Source organism: Salvia splendens, chromosome 1, assembly GCF_004379255.2.
Source record: "Salvia splendens isolate huo1 chromosome 1, SspV2, whole genome shotgun sequence".
NCBI lineage: Eukaryota > Viridiplantae > Streptophyta > Magnoliopsida > Lamiales > Lamiaceae > Salvia > Salvia splendens.
Genome location: NC_056032.1, coordinates 36,691,489 through 36,705,624, shown reverse-complemented (window position 1 = coordinate 36,705,624; position 14,136 = coordinate 36,691,489). Strand labels below are relative to the sequence as shown.

The window sequence follows — 14,136 nt, the reverse complement described above, 5'->3', positions numbered from 1 at the left end:
CGCAATTTTTATGAGTATTTTACATTATTTGTGAAATTATTGAATTAAAATAATTTAATAATGCAAATGCTTCAGAATTTTGGTCTTAAATTAAAATTGCCCTAATTATAAAGGAAAAAATGAATAAAGATCAATGTAAAATTTTAACGTTAAAATGAGCATATATGTTTCTCAACCAAATGTAAAGATAAATTCACTGTTTTGCACTGACCCACGCTTTATCAAAACCTAAGATTTTTACTTCCCAAACTCTCCCTATCGTCAATGGCAGACCACCACACTAATCAGCAAACAAACCATGGAAATGAGAAGGATCACGGCGTGTTACTGTACTACAAGTACGCAGAAATCCCCAACCTTCAAGACCTCTTCGATTTCTACCATTCCAATTGCACCTCTCTCTCCCTCCTCGGCCGCGTCCGCCTCTCTTCTCAGGGCGTCAACGTCACTGTAATTTCTCTCTTCCGCTTCATCTGTCCCAGAATTCAGTTTATGCCATTTTTTGTGTTTTTTCCCCATTACTTTTTAATCCAAGTAACTCACCATGCTCTGCTCTGGTGCGCAGGTTGGGGGGAGATTGACGGCATTGGGGGAACACATTGAGGCACTGAAATCTAACCCTCTCTTTGAAGGAACCGACTTCAAGCTGGCCTCTTGTTCCGAGCCGTTGAGTGATCAAGTGGCCAAGGAATGTGGATTTACTTCTTTGTCGATCCGGATTGTTAAGGTTGTGCTCGACTTAATTTGTCTGTTTAATTTATTTGAATGAGAGGACGACATGAGCATGTGTAATGCTTGTTGCAGTGGATCCCTCTATAGGGATTGAGGCTTGTGTGTTTCTGTTTCTGGACAGTAGAAAACTTCCTAGTCACACTTTCACTATATATAAATCTATGGGGATTGCAGAAGTCATCTGCTTTGATTTCCTCACTTTCAAACTGAAACAGGCTATCGTACTGTCAATAGGAACTGGTTACCTTAAGCTCTCACCCATTGTTGAAGTCTCCGGAGATTTCAAATGCTGGGAGACATCTCTCGGCAGCTGAATTTCACTCTGTTCTTCAGAATGCTGGTATTTTCTCTGTGTATTTCTGTAAGTTTTTTTTTTCTTTTGAGTTGTGCACCATAGTCATTGGTTTGTGTACTTTGAATAATTTTTTATTTAGTGCTGACACTAAACTGCTCTAGTTGCCAAGTCTTCTACTACTGAATTTTCTGGTTATTTTCCAAGGTAATTGTCAAGAGTTAAGTAGTGGTTCTGACAAGGAATTGATACTGTTAGATGCAAGAAATTTGTACGAGACAAGAATAGGTAAGTTTCATGCTCCAGATGTCAAAACATTAGATCCAGCTATCAGGCAATATAGTGACCTGCCCTCATGGATTGATGACAATTCGGAGCAATTAAGGGGGAATAATATTCTTATGTGAGTATGTGTGCTGTAGCAGTAATTTACTAGATGCTAAGAGCAAAAGTCAATTGTAAAGCTTCTTTCACATTTGTTCTCTGCTTTACTTTCCAGTATATATTCTACAGACACTGTATCCTTGTTTTCTTAAGTTGCATTTAGATGACCATCGCAATGTTATAATGCGGTGAGTTGTTAGATTAATGTTTCGCAGCTGTCAGTGAGTAGCATGCTTAACTTCTCATTGTACCTGTTAGAAAGCTAACTTCAATAACCTATGGAATGTGTGGAGTATGATTTATTATTGGCTTCTTATTGGCCTTTTCTATAAGCCTTCCCGTGTGCATATTCTTCTTGCTGTAATTGCACTGAATTACTGTGATTATGGTCTATTTCTATTTTTGATACTGCATGATCCTCCATATGCATGGGGTAAACTTATTTCAAGGATCTCAGTTGTTTGTTTGTTGGCATTCAAAGGTACTGTACTGGAGGAATTAGATGCGAGATGGCATCAGCCTACATCAGATCTAAAGGTGCTGGTTTTGAAAATGTTTTTCAGGTGAGCTCCTCCAAGCATTTTCATGTAAAAGATCAATTCCACAGACAAAATTTTTCTTTAAACGCATATAATGAGATGTTATATTTTTTTGTAATTTGAGCTATTGAGTTGATTTGGTTCAAGGTAATTTTGTTTGATAAAATTTCAATATTGGCTCATTTCAAGACATTTTAGTATATATTGCCTTAAATTTTTGGTTAATTTTCCTTGGTACTATGAACTTCTAGTGCTTATATAGCTCCTGTGTTAGGCATATTGAAATTGCTAAATCAAATTTTCCCTGAGCGATGAAACTATGTTGAGATCAAGGATGCTGATGTTATTCACGGTATTGCTATTTTTTCAGTTATATGGTGGAATCCAAAGATATATGGAACAATTCCCAGATGGAGGCTTCTTCAAAGGGAAGAATTTTGTTTTTGACCATCGGTATGCTTTGCATATTTATCTATTTCCTACATCTGATTTGCCTCATGAATGTTGTTTTATTACCTTTTGTATTTCTGCATTGTACGATTGGACCTGCACAAACTTCGTCATTAGCTTGGGGCAGATCTTGTGAGTTGTCTTTGATAGAATAAATGCAAAATACTGTCCTTTTGCAGGATTTACATATTTTGTATGGTTTAGGTAAAGCATGTCTGTCTGTTAAGACATCAATTTCGGTAGTTTTGTAATCTTATGAATTTCTGCTTTCAGGGTTTCTGTTGGGAGCTTAGATCCTGATAAGTTGGGAACTTGCCTTTTCTGTGACATGCCATTTGATGACTACACTTCACGTTGTCGGTGTACTCACTGTAGAATGCTTGTATTAGTCTGTGATCATTGTCAGGTATGTTTCATTCACATTGCAACTTGTGAAGTGTATTGCTTTCAGACCTTGCCCTTCATGCAATTTGAAAATTCTAGATAAAATAGTTTGCTTGCGTTGATTAAAAGTTTGCAACTAAAATTTGCAGGAAAGAAATTCATCTTATGTTTGTGAGTTGTGCCAGAAAGATGGCAAGCCTTTTCCATCCATTTCCTCTATGGCGGAGGTAGTACTGGAAACACCATATGATGATCAAAGTCTCGAGATTGATGAATCTTCAGCTCTTCAATCTACAAGTGAAGGTAAGCATTATTCATAACATTCTTAAATTGACATACTCTATATATCCTGTTTAAAGTAAACAATCCTTTGGAGCTATTAAACAAATCTCTTGGACCTTTCACACATAAACTGCTTCTCATGTCATTGCTAACTCTTGAATGGAATCTTGTTAGCTAAACTATGGATATAGTATAACATATATTCATCTCTTTACCTTCAGCTTTCGTAACATTTGCTTTCATATTCTCTAGTTTTTGTCCGATGTTCTTTGTTATCCTTCTGAGGTTATTAAGAAGAAAAATGGAATTGTGCAGGCCAAAATACTGGTTTGACTAAGCCAATTAGAAAGCTCAGAATATTATGCTAGCATGGTTTCCGGCAGAATGCATCCGGTTTCAAAGGAAGAACAGCATCATTAGCCAAGAAGCTCAAGAACTTTGCTGAGCTTGTGTTTGTTGACGCACCACATGAATTGCCTTTCATTTGCCAAGCTCCGCTAGCTGATCAGAATCATAGTATTGATTCTACATTCGAGCAGAAAAGCCCACCCTTGAACCATTGCAATAGGAAGTTTGCATGGTTGGTCGATGCAGATTATAATGGAAAGGATGATTGTGAGTGGAAGGTGGCTAAAGCTCCTTTCGACTGTCTGCAGTACCAGCAACAAACAGAGGGGTTCGAAAGGTCTCTTGAATACTTGAAAAGTGTATTCTCTCAAAAGGGACCTTTTGATGGGATATTGGGATTCTCTCAAGGAGCTGCAATGGCTGCCTTAGTCGGTGCTCACAGAGAAGAGCTTAAGGGTGACATGGATTTTAGGTTTGTTATTTTATGCTCAGGTTTTTCTGTTAATATGACAAGAAATACCGAAGGGTCGATCAACTGTCCATCACTTCATATTTTTGGGCACAAAGAGGGCAAGGACAGACAGATAGATTGCGAAGCCAGTATGCGGCTAGCTTGCTTGTTTGAGAATGGATGTGCGGTGATTATTGAACACGACTTTGGGCATATCATCCCGACAAGATCTCTGTACATTGATGAGATTAAAGATTTTCTTAGACGGTTTCAGTAATGCTGAATCTTAATGTTTCTCGTATGCTTTTGCCAAGTTTGAAATTCTGAGAGTCTCTTGAATTTAATTGTTTCAATTTTGAGTCCCTCAATACACCAACATCAATATCAATCTATGACATGAATTTTGGCGCTTTTTGAAACACTATCAAAAAATTCAACCTTATGCCATGGTTTTTGACGCTTTCTAATATGCACTGACGGCACCTACAACGGTGTCAAATAAAAAATCCCCGATGTAGTTTTGATTCAATGATGTTCCTGAGAATGTGTTGAAGCGTTTGAATTTCCTTTACATATTTCAAACTCGAAGGATATGATATTATGTAAAACACACCAAATAGTAGAATGCATATAACAACCCTTACAGTAGTAATTAGCTGGATTACTATAGAAGTTGGTTCAAAATGTGAATGAGAGTTTACCAAAACTACAGGTAGTGAATATGGCAAAATCAAATTCCTTAAGGTGCTACCATGTCCAGAATTAAAAGTAAGGTGTTAAATACAAGTGGAGAAGAAGCAGAGGGTTAAAGCATTTACACTTGCACAAGAGCGGCCGCTACAACTTGACAACCTGCATCACAACCAAAACACCGTTTAGTTACTCATTTCAGTATTTTGGAGGCGGCAACCGTTGGGGCTTAAACGACAAGAGGAGACAATTATGCATGCTATGCTGTTTCTACTTACCTCACAAATTCAATCATTAACTAGGAGTAGTACTAAAAGATAATCCTCACAACCATGACCAATTTTATGATTTGCCTGATAAGCAACAATTGTAAATCACAATTTAAATGAAGCTTAAGTACTCCCAGGGAGGAACTACAAAAGATAGGTTCTACTAGAAGAATGTAAATCACGATTGCTAGAAACTAGAAAGTAGTAGTACCTTAGAAGAAATGCCATTTGCCATTTCTCCATTCTTGATGCACCCTCAAGTCAGAATGCTCAAACTTCAATTCTTCAGGCGGGTTCTCAAAGTACACAGAGTACCTTTCTTTTACAAGAACTTTCGTAACCCTACCAACCCACCAACAATCATTGTAAAAAGCATCAACTTGGTCATTAACTTTAAACCTGTCAACGACTCCAACATCAGGAGGGCTTGGCCTTAAATGGAGTTCATTGATCTCTTCTCTCAAGAAGCCCGTGCCATCATCGTTCATCAGTTTTTTGTACTCAATCAGATATTTTCCAGCTGCTGTTTTCTCGAGAACAGTTACAGGAAACCAAGCACCTTCAAAACCATCTTCATCGCTACTGGCTTCCGCATGGTCTCCTGAGTTGAAGTTATGTTTAGTCGCCACCATGTTGTCTTTCGCTTCAGCTGATGACGGAGTTTTCTGTATTAAAAGGCAAGACCTTTATGAGCACAAGCTCTTAGTAATCGACAATCAAGGAGGATAGCCTTTATTGCTGAGAGAGAGAGACAGAGCGAACTAACTCAATCCCACAGTTAGAAAAGTAAAATGAGGAAACATCTACATTTTTTCATTATTAAAAAAGGAAACTAATAAGGAAATTATTGAGAAAATTGATTTCACATAACAGCATATCACCTTATGATACTGTATGGATCCATTTTCAAAACCATCTTTATCCCTACTGGCTTCCGCATGGTTTCCTGGGTTACAGTTATGTTCAGTTGCCACCGTGCTGTCTTCCGCTTCAGCTGACAACGGAGTTTTCTGTATTAAAAGGCAAGACATGTGACACAAGCTCTTAGTCATTGACATTTGACAACCAAGGAGGCTAGCCTATATTGTAGAGAGACTAAGCGAAATAACTTAATCCCATAATTAGAAAATGAAAATAAGAAACAATTTACATTTTCACTATTAAAAAAGGAAACTACTAAGATAGTTATTGAGAAAATTGTTTTCACATAACAGCATATCACCTTATGATACTGTATGGATTTATTTTCAATCCAGCAAATGTGTTTGTATATTGAAATGTTACACCTCGGGTTTTGCACATCACGCATCAGAACTATGGGCCGTAAACAAATCTAAAGTATTAGAACTCAGTACATAAGGCTAAGTATGATATGCTAAACTGTTTTGGTTCTATTTCCTTTTTGAGATGAAATAAGATGAGGCCCCAACAACTCCAATTCTTCAGTCCCATATGAATACCGTAACTTTCTCAACGCTAGTATAAAACACCTAATTAGGCTATGAACCACAAAATTAGTAAGTAATAGTACTCCATAAGATGCATAATCCCAATGGTTATACTATTATGCAACAGAAATGGTACGTTACACTAAATTGGTTCCAATTTCAGCAAGAAAATCCATTTGAGAAATACTTTTAGCTAATGAGTTGATTCAATCACCAAGCAAACAGTAGGCTCTTTACTTCAAATCTTCTCTACTTATACAGCTCTATTATCAAAAAGGGCAAAAAACTGAAAATTGTAATTAAGAAAGAAAAAATGAATAAAGATGAGGGAGGTATGCTTACATTGGCGTGGGAGTAGGGGAGCAAAGGCGGGACCCACTTCTCCCCCGTGACCCACTCGCGGTGCGGCCTCAACTGCGAGGCCGTAAATGACAGCTCCTCCCTCGACCCACGGAAAAAGACAGTATATTTATCCTTCCCCTCAAATTTCTGGGTGATCACCCCCTCCCACCACCCGTCGTTGTAGTATGCATCCACTTCGTCGCTGAACTCGAAGGAGGGGCGATTTTCATGAGGCGGCGGAGGGCGTAGCTGCACCAGCCTCAGCGGCTCCCTCAACGGCCGCTTGCCCGCCTCGTCCTCCGTCAAGGTCTTGTACTCCACCAGGACCTTGGAGGATTCATCTTTCGGCGCCCGGATCACAGTGGCCGCGAACCAAGACCCGCGAAATCCATCGTCGTCGCTGTTTACCTCGACTTCGGCTCCTTTCTTGAAGTAGCGTAAGATGCTGCTCTCGCCGCCGCCTGCCATTGGTATACAGTCACTTTTTCTAGGGTTTAGCGAGTCCTAATCGGAGATCAAAGATTAATGGCGGCACTGTGTCAAGAATTTGGAATTTTTAGCCGAAAAAACCTAACAGTCTCAAAGTTAATAGATACGCCTCCTCCTCGTAGAATTAATCGAATCGGATCTATCGACCCGTTTAGGAACTCATTAAAAAAAATACTCCATCCGTCCCAAAAAAAAACATAAAGACATTCGAGACTACACGAGAATTTATGTACTCCCTCCATCCCATATCACTTGCACTTTTCATTTTAGGCAGTAAATTTTAGATTGATTTTTTAATGTAATTAAATTAGAATTTTAAGGGTAATGAGACATCATTTAATAAATGAATTCTTAACTTAATCTAACATATTAATTAAATATATTAATTCTAACTTAAACTATAAATAGTGTAAGAGTTCCGATTCATAATTACTATAAGTGGTAAAAGGCCTCACATTCAACTAACTCACTTCACTCACATATTATTTAAAAGTAATATATATAAGTGAGACTCATATTCCGCTGACTTTCTTCCACCCACTTTTCTTAACATTTCTTAAAACCCGTGCCGGATAGGAATGTGACTCCTATTCGTGGACGGAGGGAGTAATTAATAAAATTGAGTCTAATTTAATCCAAATTCAAAAGAATATTGTTTTGGACCACTATAAAAAATAATATTGATTGCTCGTTAATATCTAAACTACAAGTAATTCAGACTGCCTTTCAATTTAATTTATTTACCGGGTTTAAGATTTCAATACTCATTGATTAATTTCAGTTTGCTACTGACTTTAATTAGTTAGTAATATCATTTATCAAAAGTAATATAGTATAGTAAAAAATATTATTTATTGTACTTGAAATAAATTTAAACCGACTGAATTTACATATAATAAAACCTTTTTGAACATTCCTTCTGATATTATCAACTCGGACTCGACCCAGACATGATTTAGTGCAATAACAATTCTAGATTTGCTATGCATTGATTACCACTTCCCTAAGATATCATATTTAATAGGTTACGAAAACTAGCACATATTGATAAGTTAAAACAATAAATAATTGATATCGTATGTTCAATATTATATACTACCTTCGTCCCAATGTAGTTGAGTCATATTCCTTTTTGAGCTATCCTAAGATAATTGAGTCGCTTCCTACTTTGCTCTTTCTCTTTTTCAGAAATAAATGATTTGCAAGACTCATTTTTCAGTAATTAGCAATAAAGGCTTATCTCACAACGTAAATTTATGTTGTGATATTCATACTAGTGTCGCTAGTCTCCTAATATCTTTGAGAATGACATTATAACCTTTCATGATAGATCGTCAAAAGTCTATCTAGACCATGAAGTTTTGTTTTCTTATTTAGGCAAGGAATCTTTAAATCCAAATAAATCCTCAGCCCATATACATGTATCGAACGTCTTCTTATTTTGGGCCGAATTTTCGTATTATAGAGCCTTTTTCTATGCGGGAGCTAAGATTAGTTCATTTAAGTTTGGATATCCTGTGATTTACAATTAGCCCTTTCTAAAATGATGGGACAATTGTACGAGAAAGCCTCGTCTTATGCTGGACTAAAATTATGAATATGTCGCTTTAAATCTGAATTTGTACTAATGAAACGTTTCGAGACAAGTTTTTGTGCTACAATACATACGAGATGTAATCCATTCATTTATAAAATTCAATTCTTATGTATTTTTTAGCTTGACCTTAATTTTGGTACCAAGTGCCAATTAGTAATACAAGTCGGCGCTGAACTCATTAATTAGCCAATCAATTAAACATTACAGTATGTATGGAAATTAAATACTACTCACTCCGTCTCCTAAGGTGGCGTTCGGTTGCCATGACTAATATCACGAGTGCTAATGTAGTGGAAATAATATTAGTGGAGAGTGAGGTCCGCATTATTATATTGGTATAAGTGCTAATGGTAATGGTATACTCGCTCCGTTCAATGTTAATAGAGTCATTTTTCTATTTTGAGAAGTTCTAAGTTAATTGAGTCATTTCTATTTTTGACAAAAAGTAATTTCTCATTTTACTTTATTTTCTCTTCATCTCTCTTGCTTTATTTTCTTTTACTTTTTTCACCATCTATTTAATACATTATTCTTAAACTCTTTGTCGAAAAGAAATGCCTATATTAACAAGGAACGAAGGGAGTAAATTGTACTCCTTCTGTCCGCGAATAGAAGTCCCGTTTTTTCATTTTAGTCCGTCCGTAAATAGGAGTCCCGATTCACTTTTACCATATAGTAATAGGGTCCTACCTTCCATTAACTCACTCCACTCACATTTCATTTAAAACTAATATATACAAGTGAGACCTTATTCTATTCCACTCACTTTTTTAACATTTCTTAAAACTCGTGTTGCTCATAAATGAGACTCCTAATGGCGGACGGATGAAGTAAATAAAATGATGTGTAGAGGTACTGTGTTGTTTGAAATTTTTAAAATTAGAAAATTCATACTCTTTAGGGATAAACGAAAAAGGAAATAGTTAATGCTTTGGGGATGGAGGGAGTATAGTTTCACACCCTAATCTTCAATTGTAGGGACAATTCGTAGGTGGACCACCATTAATTAACAATTACTACTTCGGTTTTAATTAGGCGTGGGGTTTGAATTAATTAAGTAGAAGGCACGTGGTGATTGGTTGGGCCCCACACATTACGCGTAGAAGAAATCTCTGGTTTTAGCAGTTAAGATTTGGTCCTCAAATCAGCACACGTGTCCCAGTTGAATTTAGATCTCCCTTTCACGTCATTAGATTTTGTTGGTCGTTAATTAGTTGGTCTTCTTTTTGTTTTGGCGTTTTGCTACATTTTTTACTATTGCTCTGCACCTATTAACGGCGTTACGACTGGGTTAAGTAATTAATTGTGATTAATGTTTAATTGGAAAAAATAGGCAGTGTCCAGAAGTAGCTGACTATTACCGAGCAAGGTTTTAAATTATTAAAACGCCACCATTGTCTTCTTCTTAATAAAAAATTTGCCACGATTTAATAGTTGATGAATCATGCTTTTATATTGAAAGTATTTATTAATTACATAAGTATATGGCGTCATGTCAGTTGGAGACTTGGAGTTGTAATATAAAGCCATAGTATACATCCGCAAAATTTTGCCACAACTTTCTTTTCCATTGGTCTGCGATAAATTAGTCAATTTTTATATAAAGTACTCATCCAATATTTAAAATTGCACTCGTACTCCGCTTATATACTGCAATCATTTTTTTAAAATAGTGCTACTATATATATATTGTCCACATTGCGACAAATTTATCGTAGATGATAAAATACTAATCATCCGCAATAAAAAAAAAATAGATTAATTTTACTACTCCCTATTTTGGATCATTCACCAAGATTAGACTAATTCTAAATTTAATTTTTTTTAGCTAATATTAACTCTAAACATCATTCTAAATATGAAGCTCACAATTAAGTAACTTCCACAACATTTCCCCCACTTTCTTTCTCTTACTTTACCAATTGTGCATTAAAATCTGTGTCATTTACAACTATGTCTATTTTTTTGGACGGATATAGTATTAGCACTTCAATAAGTTACGTTACTATAGACGACGAGTATATATTACTCTCTACGTATACGAATAGGAGTCCCGTGTTTCCATATCGATCCGTCCGCGAATAGAAGCCCCGGTTAATCTTTTTACTAGAAATGACAATATGCCTCGCATTCCACTCATATTTAATTTAAAATGAATATATACATATCCATATACTAGTAACTTTTCCACTCAATTTTCCATACAGGAAAGAATTGAGATGAGAGAGTATATTTCAAGAAGTTACACGCTGGGTACAGTAATCTTCAAAAAGTGTGCTGCTTTATCTTTTTTTTAAAGAGTCAAAGGACAAATCTACGGGAGAATTGTTTTTACTAGTAGTACTCCTATTATTTTTGTTTGATTTGCAAGTATATACACTACTACTCCCTCCATCCCAGATAATTCGTCTCACTTTGACCGGGCACGAGTTTTAAGAATTGTAATGAAAAGTGAGTTGAAAAAGTTAGTGGAATGTGGGTCTTACTTTGATATATTAGTTTTATAGTAAAATGTGAGTAGGAATGAGATAGTGGAATATGAGGTCCACTACCAAAAATGGTAAAAGTGAAATGAGACAAATTATGTGGTACCGACCGAAATGGAAAAATGGGACAAATTATCCGGGACGGAGGGAGTACTATATTTGCAACATTTTAATGACTAGACAAAAAACTAGTAATAAGTACTCCCTTTGTCCGCGAATAGGAGTCCCGTTTTAAGGAGCATCAAAGATAATCATATCATCTACGTTTACAGTCTTCGGTCCTTGGGGCAGAAGCAATTTGTTTAGCTTTACATCCATCCCAAGGTATCATTTCTAATACATCGGTGGGGCACGCCCGGACACATTGGGTACATCCTATACATGTATCATAAATCTTTACTGAATGTGACATTGGATCTATACATTTCGAACGTCATAAATTTTCGATCTAGAAAACTAACTTATAAATGAATCCTATAAGTTAGATACCAGACGAATCAATGAGTGATCATAATCAATTTACTTCCGAATTTCTTTATGAAAAAAGACCAACATACTTTGATTTCTTGTGTTTTTGCAACCACGACAAATAGTTTGCAATTCATGTAGTAAGATAAAAATTTGTTGTAGGAGCATTAGAGCATCTGCAACGGTGAACGGACGGACGTTAGTTTGCAATTCATGTAGAAAGATAAAAATTTGTTGTAGGAGCATCAGAGCATCTGCAACGGTGGACGGACGACGTCCGTCCGTCCGTGCCGCTGGAAAAGACGAGCTCCGCCTCCGCTGTGCTCGCGCCGCTGGCACGGTGCTGCTCGATGCATCGAGTACATCCGTGCCAGCGAGCAGCTGACGTGGCGCGCAGCGATTGGGCAACGGCACAGTCGTTGCCTTATGAATTTTTTTTTAATTAAAAATCGGTTTTTAGTTAAAAAAACCGATTAAAAATAAGAAAAAAATATTTTTCCACTTCCCAAAAAAAATATATCAATTTTTTATCATTTTTTTACCACTTTTTAATTTTTTTTATTTTTTCCCCAAAAAATACACATTTTCATCAATAAATACCCCCACTTTCACACTCAAAAATTCACACCACACTACACAATTCTCATCTTCACTCTCACATATCCATTTTCATTTTCATTCTCCCATATCCATTCTCAATCTTTCTTCCACTCCTACAACATAACAATGTCTGGCCAAGGCAATAACCCCCCGGGCTCCCACGGTTGGAACCCCGAATGGTTCTCTTCACAACCGTTTCCTAGTCCGGAAACAGAATATTTGGCCCCTCCTCAAACCCAAAGTTCGGGCGTTCCGGGTGGCTACCGGCCATACCCAATTGACGACCAAGATCCCCCCGAAGGGCAATACGGGTGGACACCCGAGCCTAGGCCGACCGCCCCCTCCCAAACTACGACTCCTCCTACTCGCGGTGTGCGCACACCGTACACTCCGGTAGAGATGGATAAATTGTTCGCGGCGTACTTGGAAATCTCTGAAGATCCGGTGGATGGCACGAACCAATCCGGCGATCACTTTTGGTGGCGCATCGCTCGTCGGTACAATGAAAACCGGCCACCGGGAACAATCGAGCGCAACGCCATCTACCGAGCCAACGAAGAAATTGGCAAGTTCAATGGTTATTTCCTCCAGGAAGAGCGGCCGGAGCGAGGTCGACATCATCACTGCCGCGATGAGCACCTACCAATCCATGAACTACAAGCCATTCAAGTACTTCAACGTTTGGCAGGAGACGCTGACGCACCCGAAGTATATGGGAGGCATAACATCCGCCTCTAGTGGCTCCTCCAAACGGTCTAGGTCGGTATGCCTATCCGACACCGGCTCCGAAAAAGTGGCTAGCCAACTTGCCGGAGCTAACTTGGGTAGCCCTGACGCCGGCCCGAGCGGTTCCCAACGCCGACCGCAAGGAAGGAAGAAGGCGGCGGCCAACCGCTGTGGCGCCGCGGCTGCAACCGCCAATGCTCCCGAACCCGCTCCCGTTCCCGTTCCCGTTCCATATGCGCTACCTCCACCCCCACTAGGGGTGTCAAAACGGGTAGCGGGTATTGGGTACCCGCACACCCGACCCGTTACCCGTCGGGTTTCGGGTACCCGCTACCCGACATAAGCGGGAACGGGTTCGGGTACGGGTATTGAGTTTCAGGTTTTTGCGGGTATCGGGTATACCCGATACCTGAACGGGTATACCCGATACCCGCTTATATACCCGTTTAAATATAAATATTGTATTAAAATTTTTAATTAATATCTGTTTAAGTCTTTTGTCCATTACCGTAATTTTAATTAATACACGTTTTAGGATTAACTCTGAAGTCTTTTGTCCATTACCCTAAATTGTATGCTCTTCACACCCGCGCCGCCACCCGCTGCCCGCCGCCCGCCACCACCCACATCAGCCGCCGACCCCTGCAGCGAAGAAGGTCAGGGCTCAAGTCAATAACTTCCAGATTGCTGCCCCAATTCCTAAGAAACTGCGTTGAAAATTATTAAAACTGAAACTTATTAAAACTGAAACAAGATTTTGTTCTGTGTTTACAAAATATTGCATACTCTTTCATGCAACCTCTTTATGCATTAATATATAGATTTAGGTGGCAAGTATTTGGAGATGAGTTCTAGAATTATAACACGTAACCTATGTGCTGGAGTATTTGGTAAATTATAACAAACGGGTCGGGTACGGGTACCCGACAAGGCGGGTACCCGTCACTGTGCGGGTCGGGTAACGGGACAAAGATTTTGGCTACAAACGGGTACGGGTACCCGGTTCTCCGGGTACGGGTACCCGCGGGTACCCGTTTCGACACCCCTAACCCCCACCGACTCGTTGTGGACCCTCTTGGCCCAACTCAATATGGCCGATAGGTCAACTATGACCCCCTCGCAACTTCGATCGCATGGGGCCATGATATTGGGCCTCCAA

General features: G+C 38.5%; 1 protein-coding gene and 1 pseudogene across 2 annotated transcripts; one reads left to right on the top strand and one right to left on the bottom strand.

Moving 5' to 3' along the window:
* Positions 1-96: 96 nt before the first annotated feature.
* LOC121748869 lies at positions 97-4,215 on the top strand (annotated as a pseudogene).
* A 287-nt stretch (positions 4,216-4,502) lies between these two features.
* On the bottom strand, positions 4,503-7,216 carry LOC121799463 (protein AGENET DOMAIN (AGD)-CONTAINING P1-like). 2 transcript variants are annotated; one of them, XR_006050319.1, is made up of 5 exons: positions 6,612-7,216; positions 5,703-5,831; positions 5,033-5,486; positions 4,831-4,905; positions 4,503-4,714 (listed from the first exon to the last, which is right to left on the bottom strand). XR_006050319.1 is itself a non-coding variant. In XM_042198847.1 (4 exons), the coding sequence occupies exons 1-3, from the start codon at positions 7,077-7,079 to the stop codon at positions 5,034-5,036; spliced, it is 1,050 nt and encodes a 349-aa protein (XP_042054781.1). In that variant the 5' UTR covers positions 7,080-7,215; the 3' UTR covers positions 4,503-4,714; position 5,033. The 2 variants fall into 2 exon arrangements, 1 of the variants encoding a protein (XP_042054781.1); XM_042198847.1 differs by lacking the exon at positions 4,831-4,905 and having other exon boundaries at positions 6,612-7,215.
* Positions 7,217-14,136: the final 6,920 nt, after the last annotated feature.

Coding starts and splice junctions, on each gene's coding strand:
- LOC121799463 (XM_042198847.1), bottom strand. CDS start 7,079: ATGGCAGGCGGCGGCGAGAGCAGCATCTTACGCTACTTCAAGAAAGGA. Junction 5,832..6,611: donor TCCCCTACTCCCACGCCAAT/GTAAGCATACCT, acceptor CTTTTAATACAG/AAAACTCCGTTGTCAGCTGA. Junction 5,487..5,702: donor GATCCATACAGTATCATAAG/GTGATATGCTGT, acceptor CTTTTAATACAG/AAAACTCCGTCATCAGCTGA.